General features: G+C 39.2%; 1 protein-coding gene across 3 annotated transcripts in view; it reads left to right on the forward strand.

The window, feature by feature from the left end:
* Spata18 (spermatogenesis associated 18) overlaps window positions 1–9,083 on the forward strand; it is a 48,734-nt gene extending 39,651 nt beyond the window's left edge. For all 3 annotated transcript variants that reach the window (XM_048784462.1, XM_048784461.1, XM_048784463.1), the window contains 4 exons: window positions 2,333–2,456; window positions 4,294–4,377; window positions 6,473–6,518; window positions 6,806–9,083. In XM_048784462.1, the coding sequence (XP_048640419.1) occupies window positions 2,333–2,456; window positions 4,294–4,377; window positions 6,473–6,518; window positions 6,806–6,813 (262 nt within the window). In that variant the 3' untranslated portion in view covers window positions 6,814–9,083. The remainder of the gene's footprint in view (window positions 1–2,332; window positions 2,457–4,293; window positions 4,378–6,472; window positions 6,519–6,805) is intronic.
* Window positions 9,084–15,147: the final 6,064 nt, after the last annotated feature.

Here is a 15,147-nt window from a genome sequence, read left to right on the forward strand (position 1 = left end):
GCCCTGGGCCAGGGCGGTTCCGGGACGGTTCCGGGAGCCGGAACTCGGCCACCCCGCGCTCGGTGTTCGCTCCGATAAGATCAGGTTCTAAGAAGCCCCCAGGCACTGAACCCTAGCAATCTGTCTGCAAGCCGCAGGCGAATTGCAGCCTGAAATTACCTGTTCTATGGCTGAATGAGCTGCGGTCAGTCGAAAACAGGGATGTGACGTCAGCTTTCCAACATGGTGGCTGCTGGCCTCCTCTGTGGTCTGACCGGTGTGGAGAACCGAGATGGACCGCTTCCTTCCCCCGTCTCGAACCCAGAATTCAGCCCTGAGTATGGTGCTTGCACGGCTGGCAGAAACTGCAGCGCTGTATCCCTGCGTCGCTATCTCCTCGTTTCCCAGCGCGTGCTGCAGACTCTAGCCGCGGGGCGATTTGCTGAATAAGCAGTGTTACCCTCCGTGCGACAAACCTCTCGCGTTTGAGTCCCCGTAGCCGATCCTCGTGCGATGGAAATCCTTCCTCCAGGTTCCGGAGCACCCCACTATTGCTGGAAATTCCTAACAAGATATCCTTTAGCCGTCCTGACGTGTCATACTCCCACACAGTGAAGCAGCACACGGGCACAATGCACTCCCCTCGCCGCCATCTTCCTTCCCCTTTACTTTCAAATTAATTTTAAACATTTATCGAGATTTGATGAAATTTTAGCTATAACTGGAGAATCTGGGAAGAGGCCAGGAACACTGATTCTGTCTTGGGCTGCCTGGGTTCAAATCTCAGCTCCACTTCCTGTTAGCTGAGCAGTCCTAGTTATGCTACTCCGTTTTCCTGTTCCTTAATTTCTTCTCTGTCAAAGGGGGAAATAATGATGCCTACTCCCTAGGAATAGAAGGATAGCTGAGGTAACTGCTGGCATGCTCAGGAAATATCAGCTCTGGGTGTTGTTGGAGTCATGGAGTCGGGGGGAAGGGGCTACCCAGGACTCTTGAAAGCATATTGTTGAGGGAGACCACATACCTTTTGGGGGCTTAGGCAAATCACATCAGTGATTGGGCTTTCTGGTTGCCTTACAGCACAGCTTTTATCTGTTTCTAGTTTCTTTTAGGTCACTGATCCCAGCATGCCTCCACTTATGGAAGAACATGACATCACAGGTGGATCTTTCTGGTTCATTTACAGAGCATATGTCATCATGGTCATCCACCTTCCTTTATTCCTCTCTCCTTTGGAGGACGGACAGTAACACTCAAACTTTCACCCATTTTAGTTTGTAGAATTTGCCCATTTCCCAGACCTGTCTGCCCTCCCAGTCACAGGCCTTTAACCAGAGGCACCTCCTGTCTTTCTTGCTGGATGGCTGTCCAGTTAAAATCGGGATTCTGAACAAAGATCAGCTTTGTTTCTACCTTCAACTCTCTGCATCCACCAGGGTCTCCATCTGCAGATTCAACCAACCAGGGAATCATAGTTCATGCTCTGCTGAGTATTCATTTTAATGAAAGTGTCTGCAATTAAATATAGGCGAGTTTGAACTACCAGTGGAGGGGGTTAACAAACTTACAGCCATTTTTCTTTTTTTTTTTCTCATATTTAGCCTTAAAATACTGTTCACACATTTTGAGGGCAACTAAAAACCTGCTATTTTATTTCCTCTCATGTTGAGACTAAACCATGTTTCCTTTATTTGTTCAGTTAAATTCTCTTTAGACTCAATTGCAGGACCTCATATACATTAACCTTTAGTTTATCGTATTAGAGCCAACTTATTTTTGTGGCCTTCTTGATCTATTTTTGTATAATCATCATCTGTTTTTCATTTCCTATCCTCCCCACCTTTGAGCATGTTTCCGTTTGTACAAGTTGTTGGTAAACGTGTCGATGTATAGGATTAAAAGAGAACCTTTAATATCTTCAGTCAGGTTCTTGTTGATCCATTCATTACTCTTTGGATAGGATCATGGAACTAGTTTCTAGGCCACCTGCAGAAGTTAAACCATCCACCTGTATTTCTTTTACTTTGTCCACAGAGACAGCATGGAGAATCTTATAGGAAGCCTATGGGACTTCAGGTAGTCTCATTTCCCTGTCTTGCGAATCTTACAATCCTGGGCAGAGAAGGAATAAGATTAGTCTCCAGGACTTGCTCTAAGTGACTTCCTGACAGGTCCTAGTTATCATTGGTTTCTATTTTAAGAGCCTGCAGCCATCTCGTTAATAACAGGATTGGGATACATATTTACCTAGATCTAAGCATAATCAAAAAAGAAACATCACACGCAAGGTTTCCCCCGATGATGCTATATAATTGCTTAACTTCTTTTTTCTGTTCTTTTGTGTTTACTGTAGGTACCGCCGTAGCTATGACTCGGATTTCACTGCTCCCTTGGTCTATTACCACGTATGGCCTGCTCTCACGGAGAATGACTGTGTCATTATGAAGGGAGAAGCTGTCACCAGGAGAGGGGCTTTTGTACGGTGGCCTTGCATAATGACAGTTCATCCCCAGTGTTTGATTCACAAGTTCGAGAATATTTATAAACCCAAAGATTCTATAGAAGAAGTTGATGAAGAGTTGTTTGATAAGATTTCATAAAAAGGAGAAGAAGATGGCCTTAGAAAAGCAGATTGTTTTTATTTATTCTTCCATCATTCTGCATTATTCCCTGGCAGTAATTTCTTTATTGCTCTATTTATAAGATGGAACTAGTCAAATTTACCTCTTCTTAGAGGGATTATGATATTTTAAGGGAAAACCCTTGAAATCGTCTTATTGGAGGCTTTCTATAATCCTAATCATTTGAAAGTGATTAATGAACTTTCAGGAAACAATTTGACAATTTTTTACTGATAAGTCTTCATTTTGGGAAACTATGAATGTGCCATTTTTCTCTCCTTGGTATGACACGTAGAAAGGGGAGGGATGGAGAAAAAGAGGAGTCAGGGAAGAGGAACAGATCAGTTTTGGAAGATTGCTTTCTATATTCAGGGCTATACAAGTGCTAAACATATTAAATAATTTAACAGACTTCATAAGGGAATCCTGGGTGTCTAATTGTGTGAGCATGTGTGTGTTGTAGGAGGACCGGGTGCTGCAACTGGTGGCTACAGGTGCTGGTTGTACATAGTTCATGGGATACAGTGTTGAACCTGGCCTTATCTAAAAAGGGTTAATTCTAAAGGGAAACCCCTTGATCCAGAGCAAAACCATCATCTGGGTGGTCTCTGATTCGATTCTCTTTGAACTGGGCAATAGGGGAAGTGCCTGCCTCATGGCAGCATATAGTGAAGGGGAGGGATGTATTTTATTTTCAAAGTACTTAGGAAAATGGTTTGTGTAGCTTAAAAAATCCCATTGTGGTGGATTGTATCTTAATAAAATGTTTTGTGCTATGAGAGTGGAGCTCATCAAAACTGGGTTTTGTTGATCTGACAGCTACACATGCTCTACAATGATCTTATGAGAGCATAAGGTGTGCTTCCTGGCCTCCAATACTGCCTGTCTCTTAAACACTCCGCTGCACTGCAGTTTGGCAGGGAGAGAAAGGAAGCAGCCACTGTACTCATATTCTCCACCAGTTTCCTTTATCCATCTTCTTTCTCTCACATCAAGTATATCACCGCCATTTGCCCAAGCTTAAACCTCAAAATCAAAAGATTTTGATTCCCCAAAAGGAAAAACTTGGAAAAGAAAAGGGTTGAGTTGAAAGAGAAATCTTAAGAAGGGATTTTACTTGTAAGATAAAATCGTTGTATTATTATTGAAACAATAAAAACAGCATATGTGTAATATATGCAATCAGATAAATTGGAGATACAGTTCTGGTCTTCATTCATTTACAGTTAGAGAGTCAATGTGCAACAGTGGTGTTTCATTCAGTGATATTTATTCAAATCTATGACCTGAGCACTGTACTTAAATGCTAGAGGATTTGGCAATGAATAAAGTAGACACAATCTCTGCCCACCTGGAGCTTATATTCTCCAACACTTGCAAACTCAAATGGGGTTTCTAATAGTTTACTCTAAGAAATTTTAAAAAAATTCTAGTACCAAGAATCTGAATAACCCCAAGTTCATTTTAGTGTGATTTTATTTGAAAAATTATTGCCAAATATTGGGCAGTCATAGGAAATAAAAAGAATGTAGCCCATACTGGTGACCAGTCATGGGCAAGGATAATCCTGTTGGTAAACCTCTCGTTTCATGGGATATGCATGTTGTTTGAAGCCATGTCAGCTTTTGCATATTCTTTTGTACATTCTTAATTACTTACTTCTCTCTCTCTGTCTCTCTCTCTTTTTTTTTAGTGGAATTCAGTGAGAGCTGTGAGTCGGTGTCGAAGCAGGAGTTTAAGTCCCATTTGCCCCCGTAACCGCATTGGTTTAAGCACGGTACTTACCTGTCTAATCATTTTTACACAAAATGCCTACAGCCCACGTTTTCTTTGCTTCAACAGTCTCTTTGGTGATTGTAAGTCTCTCATAGGTATAAAGAGAGCTTGTTGCAATATCACTAACCCTAAAGTGATTTTTATACTACTGTGGGCTAAGGAGTTTTACCATTCTGGAGTGAAGGAAGAGGAGGGTGGGGTTTTTTTCTTTTTTGGTATTTTTAATTAGTTCAAGCAATAATAGACTTTCCTTACTTAGTAGTTTTATTGTCTCTGATATTAGCCATTAGATATCAGATAGCTTTCTGAAAAGAGAAGGAGATGCCTTGGTCAACTGATCTGGTCACAGGTCCCTGGTTCCTCTCACAATTACTGTGTGAGTTTGGGGAAATGGTTCATTTCCAATCCAAATCCAAATGGATCTGGATTTCATTACTTTATTGAACGTATTTATTTGTCCCCAATTTCATAGTAGGAAAAATTAGTTTCTTTGTGTATTGGTTGTTGGAAGAATTACTAACACTTTCATCAAGATAAAAAAAAAAAAACCAGAAAAACATCTCTGAAAATTTTGAAGATAGCATCCCTAGAAACATTATTACAACTCACCACTGTCCATTTATTCAACAAATAATATTTAGTCAAGACTGGAGCAAGACATGTATATGTCAGAGAGGCAAACAATCATCTATTCCTTCAAACAGCATTTGTTTACATGTATGTTCAGCCTTGTTTTAGAAGAGAGTGGAGGAGAAGAACCACACTTGATAATATTAGATGTCTCTGAAGTGTTCTTTAACATAGCAGGTGCAGCCCCAAAGGGGCGAGATCTCCTTGGCAACAAAACAAAACAAAACACAGCTAACAAGAGTCACCTTTCTCTTTTTTAAATTATTTTGTAAAAATTTTAATTTGTTATATATGACAGCAGAATGCATTACAATTCATATTATACATATAGAGCACAATATCTCTGGTTGTACACAAAGTAGAGTCACATCTTCATATCTTCATACATGTACTTAGTGTAATGATGACCATCACATTTCACTGTCTTTCCTACCCCCATCCTCCCTCCCATCCCCCTCCTCTTTTCCCATTTGCCCTATCTAGAGTTCATCTAATCCTCCCATCCCCCCTGCAGCATATTATGGATCAGCATTCTTAAATCAGAGAAATCATTCATCATTTGGTTTTTGGGGATTGGCTAATTTCACTTAGCATTATATTCTCCAGCTCCATCCACTTACCTGCAAATGACATGATTTTATTCTCTTTTATTGCTGAATAGTATTCCATTGTGTATATATACCACATTTTCTTTATCCATTCATCTACTGAAGGGCATCTAGGTTGCTTCCACAGTTTAGCTATTGTGAATTGTGTGGCTATAAACATCGATGTGGCTGTGTTCCTGTAGTATGCTGTTTTTAAGTCCTTTGGTATAGACCGAGGAGTGGGATAGCTGGGTCAAATGGTGGTTCCATTCCCAGTGTTCCAAGGAATCTCCATACTGCTTTCCATATTGGCTGCACCAATTTGCAGTCCCATCAGTAACGTAAGGTTGTGCCTTTTCCCCCATATCCACGCCAACACTTATTGTTGTTTGTCTTCATGATAGCTGCCATTCTGACTGGAGTGAGATGAAATCTTAGAGTAGTTTTGATTTGCATTTCTCTAATTGCTAGTGATGATATTGAAATTAAATTTACTGAAATTAAAGATGAGATTTTAAAGGCAGGGTTTTGGAGACATGAGATGACTTATTGAGGCTATGTAGTAGACAATTATATCATTATTTTAGATTTCATTGATTATTATAATTATTATTTTCTGAAAAGCATTAATTTCAATATGGCCATTGAACCCAGTTTATAATTAATACTATAATTTAAACCAAATTGAGTGCCCAATTTAGTTCAAAAAACATAAAAGGACTCACAGTGGTCAGCCTCAGGGGAGAAATCATAGTTCTAAAGGGCCTTGGAGCAACTAATTAGATAGTTTTAGGGGGAAAAAAAGAACACGTCAAAAGGGTTCATCCTTTGAGCTCTGTCTACTGTGTGTTTCACATTACAATTTGTCTTATTTTTCAGATATCTCGAAGTCGGAGTCCTTCTCCAATAAGATGTACATTGCCAAGTAAGCAGGATAGTTAAGACGGATTGAGTTTTCTGCTTTTGAATACTCTTCCTAGTATTCAGCATTGTGCAGCACCATGAGTGTTTGGCTCCTTAGAGAATATCCCTTCCCTTCCTATCATCCATTTCTGGGTCCTCTCACGGATGGGACCCATGCCGGAAGAGCCTCTAGTTGAGAGGTTTAATTGCTGTAAACCTAGATCAATCACCCCTTTTACGTTTATATACTTCCAAAAGAAAACTCTAAGGAACTGGTCATAGTGATGAACTGTTTGTTTTTCTCCACAGGGTTTTAAAACCACCACGGGTGGTCCTATGCCACCGCATGTAGTGCATCATTGCAGCCACCTTTCCCCTGGGCCTCCTGCTGCCTGCCTTGTCCGCCTCCGACTTCAGTTAGCATGATGTGAACTGGCATTCTGTGTATCCCTCTACACACAGAGTTAAATGTTTTGGCTTAGCGCATCTGTAATTTTAGATATATTGCATTTTATTTTATTTTATAGATACAAATTCCATTAATTTCATAAAAAAACGATTGCATAGGCATTTAGGATCATATTCATTTGAAGCAAAGTCCATTACAAAGATTCAGGATTTCCATCTTGAAATACTAGGTTCTTTTATAGCAACTATATGAACAAGAGTGCAAAGTCTTTAACATGCTGAATCCAAAAGAAAGGGCATTTTAGCTTATAGGTTGATCATACATGTTATAATTGTTAGTATCAGCTTTTAACCTGAAAAAAAAATGGGTGCTCTAATTGCATTTTAAGGTTTGGAAGACAACACCAATCATATTAGTAGCAGTGATGTCAGACTAAGTGTAACCTGTAATAATTTAAAAGTATGTCACTTTGTTGGCTTGCTTTTTCTGTTTTTGCTTTGAGAGTTACCCATTTTGGCTTTGTGGAGTACCAAATGTGGAAGTCACTTAGTTGAGAAGTTTCTTGCTTCATAAACACAGAGCAGTAATTTGATTAGATGCAGCTTTGAGATAAATGTTGATCACCTTGCATTATCTACTTAGAAATGTCTTAAACAGTTTAAATGTACATGTTAAATATACAAGTTACGTATGGTACCTGTTCTTTACCTATTCTTCCTCCTATAAACTCCAACTGACTAAAAATACTAGAACTTAAGAAGTAAAACTCAGGGCATCATTTATCTATTTTAAATTGAGCTTTTCTCGCTTGACTTGTTTACTGTGAAGTACTCTTGAAAGTTCACATTCAAGATAATAAGGAACTGTGATTTCTCTAGAAGCATGATGTTCTTTCTGCCCTGCCTCCTCTTCTCAATCCATCCTTACACCTGAGCCCTTACCATTGACTGCTGTTTCCATACACCTTTTAGAGAGAAATTTTGAATTGGACACATCTTAGTTTGCTGAAGTTCAGTACCTGATGCTTTTCAGATGGGCAGAACAAAAAACTTCTCCAGAGCATCTTGCCCCTGTCCTGGGGGTGGGAGGACTTCCTTAGTCTCTTTTCTTTGAATCCAATGGCCACTGATCTCTCTGAGGTGTGAATTTAATTTTCTCTCTTTGTGCATTTATGGCATCACCTTTTTGAGATCTCGTGGTGTGTTGGAAGGAGCACTAGGTGTCCCCTAGGTATCTCCTAGAATCCCTCTGGTCATTAGCTTGCTTTGTGGGCTTGAGCAAGTTATATCATCTCTCTGAACCTCAGTTTCATTGTAGAGTGAGAGTGCTGGATGAAATTAGTGCTTCTTTTAACCCTGTCAGGCTTAATCTCTCTTTTATAGCAAATATTTTATTCTGGATATCCTGAGATGAAAGCCAAAGTTAATATAATCTATGTACACATAGAATTTTAACAATGGATATAGTACCCCAAACTGTAAAATAAAACAGAGGGAAAGCAAAGCAAATTTAATAAAATGTATTTAAAAATTTAGAAAGAATGGGTATAGTTACCCTAGAAGATAAGGTGTTCGATGCTTTTATGCAATACCTGCCTGTGGAATCACTAGCTACAGCTGCAGATTGATGTGTGTTGTGTTGGCAACAGAAGATGTTAGTGTTGTCATTAGATACAACTTTCTGAAGTGGGAAGGGTCATATTAAAAGGGTACAATTAGTTGGCTTGCTTGGTAATGTTTTGAACAACAACAACAACAACAAATAGTCTTGCTTGACTTATACAGCAAATTGCACTCCTGGACAATTTATTGTATATTAAAACCATGCAATTAGTTACTTTGTGTTATGTGTTGAAAGATTTTTTTTCTGAAGTGTAAGCAATGAGAATGCCTATGTGCCATAATTTCTTTTCAGGAGACAGATGTATACTCTAATTTGGAAAAAGGTCACACAGCTCAATTATTTGCTTTTGGTCTAGTCTGGCCACTTTCCATTTCTCAAGTTTCTGATTTGAACTCTAACTATAGAGGGAAAGTGGAATAGTCTAGAATTGTTTTTGGAAAGAATCTGTGAAACCAAAGGAAGCTGATCTGGACTTATTTCATCTGGGTATGTGACTTAACTTAGAAACACTGAAAATGAAAAAAAAAAACTTGTTTTTTTTTACCCTGGGTAAATGTTAGTTTCTATATTATTGGTTTAACATCTAATAATAAAATCAATAAAAATGCTTTTTGTATTTGTCAGTTCTTTGCAATGAATCGCTCTCCTCTCAGGTTGCAGTTTAGTGATGTCCTTTACCATCTCTAATCTGTGAGATCTTGTTTTAGTCAGCTTTTTTGCTGCTGTGACTAAAAAGACCCAACCAGAACAATTGTAGAGGAGAAAAAATTTATTTGGGGGCTCAAGGTTTCAAAGATCTCAGTTCCACAGACAGCAGGCTCCATTCCTCGGGGCTTGAGGTGAGGCAGAACATCATGGCAGAAGAGTGTGACAGAAGGAAGCAGCTCACACGATGTCCAGAAAGCAGAGAGAGAGAGAGAGAGAGAGAGAGAGAGAGAGACTCCACTCACCAGATACAAAATATATGCCCCAAAGGCACACCCCCAATGACCTCCTCCAGCCACCTGATCTGCCTTCAGTTCCCACCAAGTTAATCCCATCGGGGGATTAATCCACTGATTGGGTTAAGGCTCTCATAACCCAAGCATTTTACCTCTGAATATTCTTGTACTGTCTCACACATGAGCTTTTGGGGGACACCTCACATCCAAACTATAACAGGCCTGAATCATGACCATATTCATTCAAAAAATAATGCACCCTGCTCTGAGGTTGACCCCTGGATTACTGCAATTCCATACCATAACTTAATTGCTAATTTACTATTCTTCACAGATCCTCCTCACATTCTAGACTCTTTTCTGTGTTCATAAGTTTTCACTTACATTGCTTCAATTTTTCCCCACAACACCGAGGTGTGGCTTCAACCTCACAGAGATGGAACCTGTTCATCCAACACACTGCATTCTGGTTTCAGTCTCTTGTATCAGAATAAGATTCAATCTGTTTTCTTTTGTTCCTTCATGTCATATGGTGATCTTAATTTGATTTGTTCATCTACTTACTCATATGCTTACTGAATACCTCCTGTGTGCTAAGGATATAGGAGAGGACAAAGTGCTGGTTTTTATGGAGTTTAATGTCCTGTCCATGTGCATGCCATGATGACTTTCCTGTCATGGGGAATAAGTATGAGAGGGGGGCAGGAAATGGCATCAAGAATCCAGCAAATGTAAATGTAAATGGGAAATATTACACATCAATTGAAGGATTCAAAAACATTAATTCATCAAGCAAAGATCTCAACATAAAAACTTACCAAAGTGAAGAGTGTAAGAATAGTGTGACAAACTCAAGAGAATATGACTCAATTATGTCATCCACAGATGATTGATATACTCCTGGCATCATTAATAATGAGTTGGGGAGGAGGAAAGAGCCCAGAAAAGATCAGTTCCAACACCTCCCATTACCACATATGTGTGTTCCATCTGCTGTATTCCTAAGTAACAGGGCCATTTGCAGACCATTCTAATTTGCTTTTGAGAACACCACAAATCCTGTGAGAGGCAGGTCACTGCCAATAGCATTCTACAAAGTTAAAGTCAAGTGCAAGTTTTCTTAATAGCATTGCTATGAATAACTTCATACCCATAATCAAGGATAAGGTATTATGGAGCTTTTAAGAAACTAGCATTACAAACTGCATTAGGTCATTGACATATGATCTCATGAACCATATGGGTAAGTGACATTTAGTAAATGCCATTTAAATACCAAAGCAGTGAAGTGTGTTGACCTTAATACACTAAGTAAGCAAGGGCCTTGAAAATAAGACAGGGACTCATTTTCTTATTTCAAAATAAAATGATAGAACAATTTCACACTTAAAAAACTGCTCTCTGGGGATCATCAGGAACATCAGACGTTCCATGGTATCACTGGCAATTGCCCATCACAACTGGATAGCTATTTCTACTTTCTTTTGGATGAACAAGGACTCAGTATGATATATGAGTATGTTACAGCTTTGCTTCAATATAGTTGAAAGATTTTTGGGGGTGATGATGCTGAGGATTGAACTCAGGACCTCTTGCATGTTCTACCACTGAGCTACATCCTGAGTCTGAGTCATTTAACATTTTATTTGATACAAATGAAATAGTGAATTGAGAAATGGCATAGAATATATGTTAGAAAAAGCTATTTGGTGGTTGGACATTGGTTAGAACTTGAGGATCATTTGATGAATCAGACTGTTCAAGGGATTTCTGCTATTGAGATGCTGGGGCAGGGGACATCACATCCCCCCTTTTCCTTCTATCTTCATCTGTCAGGGAGTAAGCTTCACAGCCATATCTTAAAAGAATGAATTCCAGGATTGGCCCAACTTGTGGGTCAAGAGTTTGAAGCTGGAATGGAGAGAGGTTACGTATTCATTATCTATTCATTTAAGAAGCTTTTGCCTTTGTTTTGTTAAATGGTGTTCTAGGTACCTTGAAGCCCCACGGACGCAGTGGTAAATAGGCTTTCAGTTGTGAAAGGGGGTCCTGGCACTTCTTGGCAGTGTGTGCCTTCAGGCTGGATCTGTGGTCTCTGAGAGTAGGGGCGTACTGTTAAGAATGTCTGTTTGGGAGATCATGTTAAGAACCTCCTGTCAATAGTGAGTAGGGTCAGTGTCTTCCCTGACGCTGTCACATGGAAACCTGGGCTCACTATTCTGTGATACTCATTCAGGCATCACACAGAGGCTGTCCCAGCTCTAGTGAGTGAATCTGAGGAAACACAGGTGACTATGAAAATGGCAAGAAAGATCCAAAGGAATTTGCATTCATCCTTGGAAAGGTGGCCTTAATTAGAACCAGAGCAGACACCATCAAGGTGGAAGCCTCTGCTTTCTCCAAGGACTGGGTGCTCATTTTAAGGAGCCTTCCCCACCACCCACACATTATTAGCAAGTGTTTGATATTTTCCTTTTTAGACCTTACTCCAGCTGAAGACTTTGAAGGATGTTAGAATGGGAATGACTTGGAGCAGTGACCCCATAATATGGATGAGGTTTTGGAGTCCTGCGGCTAGAGAGATCGAGGACAGACTTTGAGGCTTAGTATGAGATTAGGGATGGCATGGCATGTTACAGGAAGCCTTTTCCCTCTGAATGGGTTGGTGAGTTGGGAGGGTGGGAAAAGCAGGCTCTACCTCTTCCTCTGTGGCATTTGGCAGGGGCACAGTCTTGCTTCCTGGCCTGCTTGGAATGGAGAGAGGTTAGGTATTCATTCATTATCCTTTCATTTAAGAAGCTTTTGCCTTTGTTTTGTTAAATGGTGTTCTAGGTACCTTGAAGCCCCACGGACGCAGTGGTAAATAGGCTTTCAGTTGTGAAAGAGGTTCTTGTCACTTCTTGGCAGTGTGTGCCTTCAGGCTGGATCTGTGGTCTCTGAGAGTAGGGGCGTGACTGTTAAGGATGTCTGTTTGGGAGGGTCCTCGGGATAAAGCACTTCACCTTAGAAATGGTCCAAGAACTGTTAGTATCTATAGAATGTCCTGTTGCTTATGACCCCTGTTTGCTGCAAGTCACTGGCTTGTATGTGATATGACTAACTTCTGACCTTTCTTGGTCTGATGGAGGAAAAATAAAAAACTCTCTGGAAAAAAAAATATATATACACACATACACACATACATACATACATACATACATACATACATATATTCTTTTGGTTTGGTTTGTTTGGAAATGTTTATTCTAGATGCAAAACAGATGATAACATAACTTAATACTGTATATTGATAATTTGACAGGACTCAACATGTCCTTAAGTTTTCCAGAATGTCCTCAGAATATTAGTAATAGGTATTCAATTCAACATTTCCCAGGTGTCAGACATTATTAAATTGATTTTACAGATGGAGCCGCAGAGACTCAAGGTCATTACTAAATAACCTACTCCAGGTCATATAGCTGGTAAATGTGGGAGCAAAGTTCAAACCCAGATTTTCTGATGTTGAGTCCACCCTCTTCTCACTGACTCTCTGGGAAGTTGATAAGATGTGGAGTGAAAGAAAGTATCCTGGGTCAGGTTGGTTTGGAAAGTACTGACTTAAAATGCTGAGCTAAAGTAGTCAAATAGTTTTCCTTTGATTCTATGCAAGGGAATCTCAGAAGCAGGTGTCCTGTGCAGCATTCTGCAGACTTTCTTTACCATGAGATCTTTTTGTTCATGGAGCCCTTCTAGAGGTATTGTTCTAGAAAAATGATTTCAGGAAACTGTTTTTAAAAATTAGAGGTGCTGCTGACCATGTCTTAAAATTTAATCCTTGGTGTGAGGAAGAAACCTAATCCTACTATGGTGTATAGAGGTGGAGCCTTCCAGAAGTGATTAGGATTAAAATAAAGTCATTAGGGTGGCCCCACGATTAAATCCTGGTGATTTTATAAGAAGAGGAAGAAAGGCTAGAAGAGACACAATGTATACACACTTGTGATGCCTATGGATCACCATGTGATGCTCTGCATTGTCTTGGGACTCTGCCAGCAGAAGGCTAGCCCCAGACCTTGCACCACCAGAACATTGAGCCAAATGAACCTCTTTTCTTTACAAAGTAGCCTGCCTCCATTTTTTCATTTGAGTCATGAAAAATGGACAAATACAAATACTTACAAGCGAAATGTCCAAACCAGAAATCTCTTATTTATTCCAGTTCTTTATACATGTGTGTCTTTTCCTTTTATCCACTTTTCACATCAATTGTATCATAAATAAAATTCCCTTGCTCCCCAATATTTATGTCAGTGTTTTTTTTCCAGCATTCACATTTTCCCTTAATCTTTTACCTTCTTTTTTTTGTTAGTTTTTAAAATTTATTTATTTATTCTAATTAGGTATATAAGACAGCAGAATGCATTTCAATTCATTGTACACAACAGCAGCCCAACTTTTCATTTCTCTGGCTGTAAACAATGTAGTGTCACACCGTATGTGCAGTCATATATGTACCTAGGGTAATAATGTCCCTTTCATTCCACCATCTTTCCTGCCCCCATGCCCCCTCCCTTTTGCCCAGAGTTTCTCCATTTTTCCAATCCCCCCCTCCCCGGGCATTATGGACCAACATCTACTTATCAGAGAGAACATTTGGCCTTTGGCTTACTTTGCTTACCATGATATTCTCCATCTCCATCCATTTACCTGCAACTACCATAATTGTATTCTCTTTTAATGCTGAGTAATATTCCATTGTGCAGATACACCACAGTTTAGAAGTTTTCTGGTGGAGTTTTTTGGATCCTCTAAGTATAGAATCATGTCATCAGCAAATAATGATAGTTTTAACTCTTTTTTTTCCTATTCATATCCCTTTAATTTCTTTCATCTAACTGCTCTGGCTAGAGTTTCAAGGATTATGTTGAACAGAAATGGTGAAAGAGGGCATCCCTGTCTTGTTCCAGTTTTTAAAGGGAACGCTTTCAATTTTTCTCCATTTAGAGTGATGCTGGCCTTGGGTTTAGCTCTTTACCTTCTTATATCTTTTCATCTCCACTTCTATTTTCTTTCTAGTTCTGATTTCTTTTTCAGGGTTTCAGTTTTCCTAATTAATCTCCTTGGTACTAATTCATTTACATTTTTAAAATAGAGGCACTTAACCTCTAGTTCTTTGTCAATGAAAGAGACAAATATTCAAAATTAGAACACACTGACTAGCACTTCATAAAACAATTCATTTATATCTTGGTCTGTATATTACATTCTATGAAAATTGCAAATAATTATTTTCTCACTTTTTGAATATTTGGGTTGTTAAAAGATGACAACCTTCAAAATAGATTATAATATGTCTGGACTATGATTAGTCTTAGATCTTGAGTCACTACAATGAAAATGTTGCATAGTACTTTCCACATTTGTCTGCTGATGAAAATTACTTGGTGTGCTTATCAGAGATAGATTCTTGGATTCACCCCAAGTTTACTGAATAAGCATCTGCAGGGGTATCTGTATTTTTAATAGCAGCAAGCAGGTTTTAAAGACCCTGGTCTAGACCAAGCTTTAATAACCCATAAGCAGAATATTGCAGAAATAATTTATTACATATTTATTGCAGAAATAATATTATATTGCATATGTTATGCTGCTCCTAACTTTCTAAATGGAATATGATGATGTAATTTAAAAACCTC

Source organism: Marmota marmota, unplaced genomic scaffold (assembly GCF_001458135.2).
Source record: "Marmota marmota marmota unplaced genomic scaffold, marMar, whole genome shotgun sequence".
NCBI lineage: Eukaryota > Metazoa > Chordata > Mammalia > Rodentia > Sciuridae > Marmota > Marmota marmota.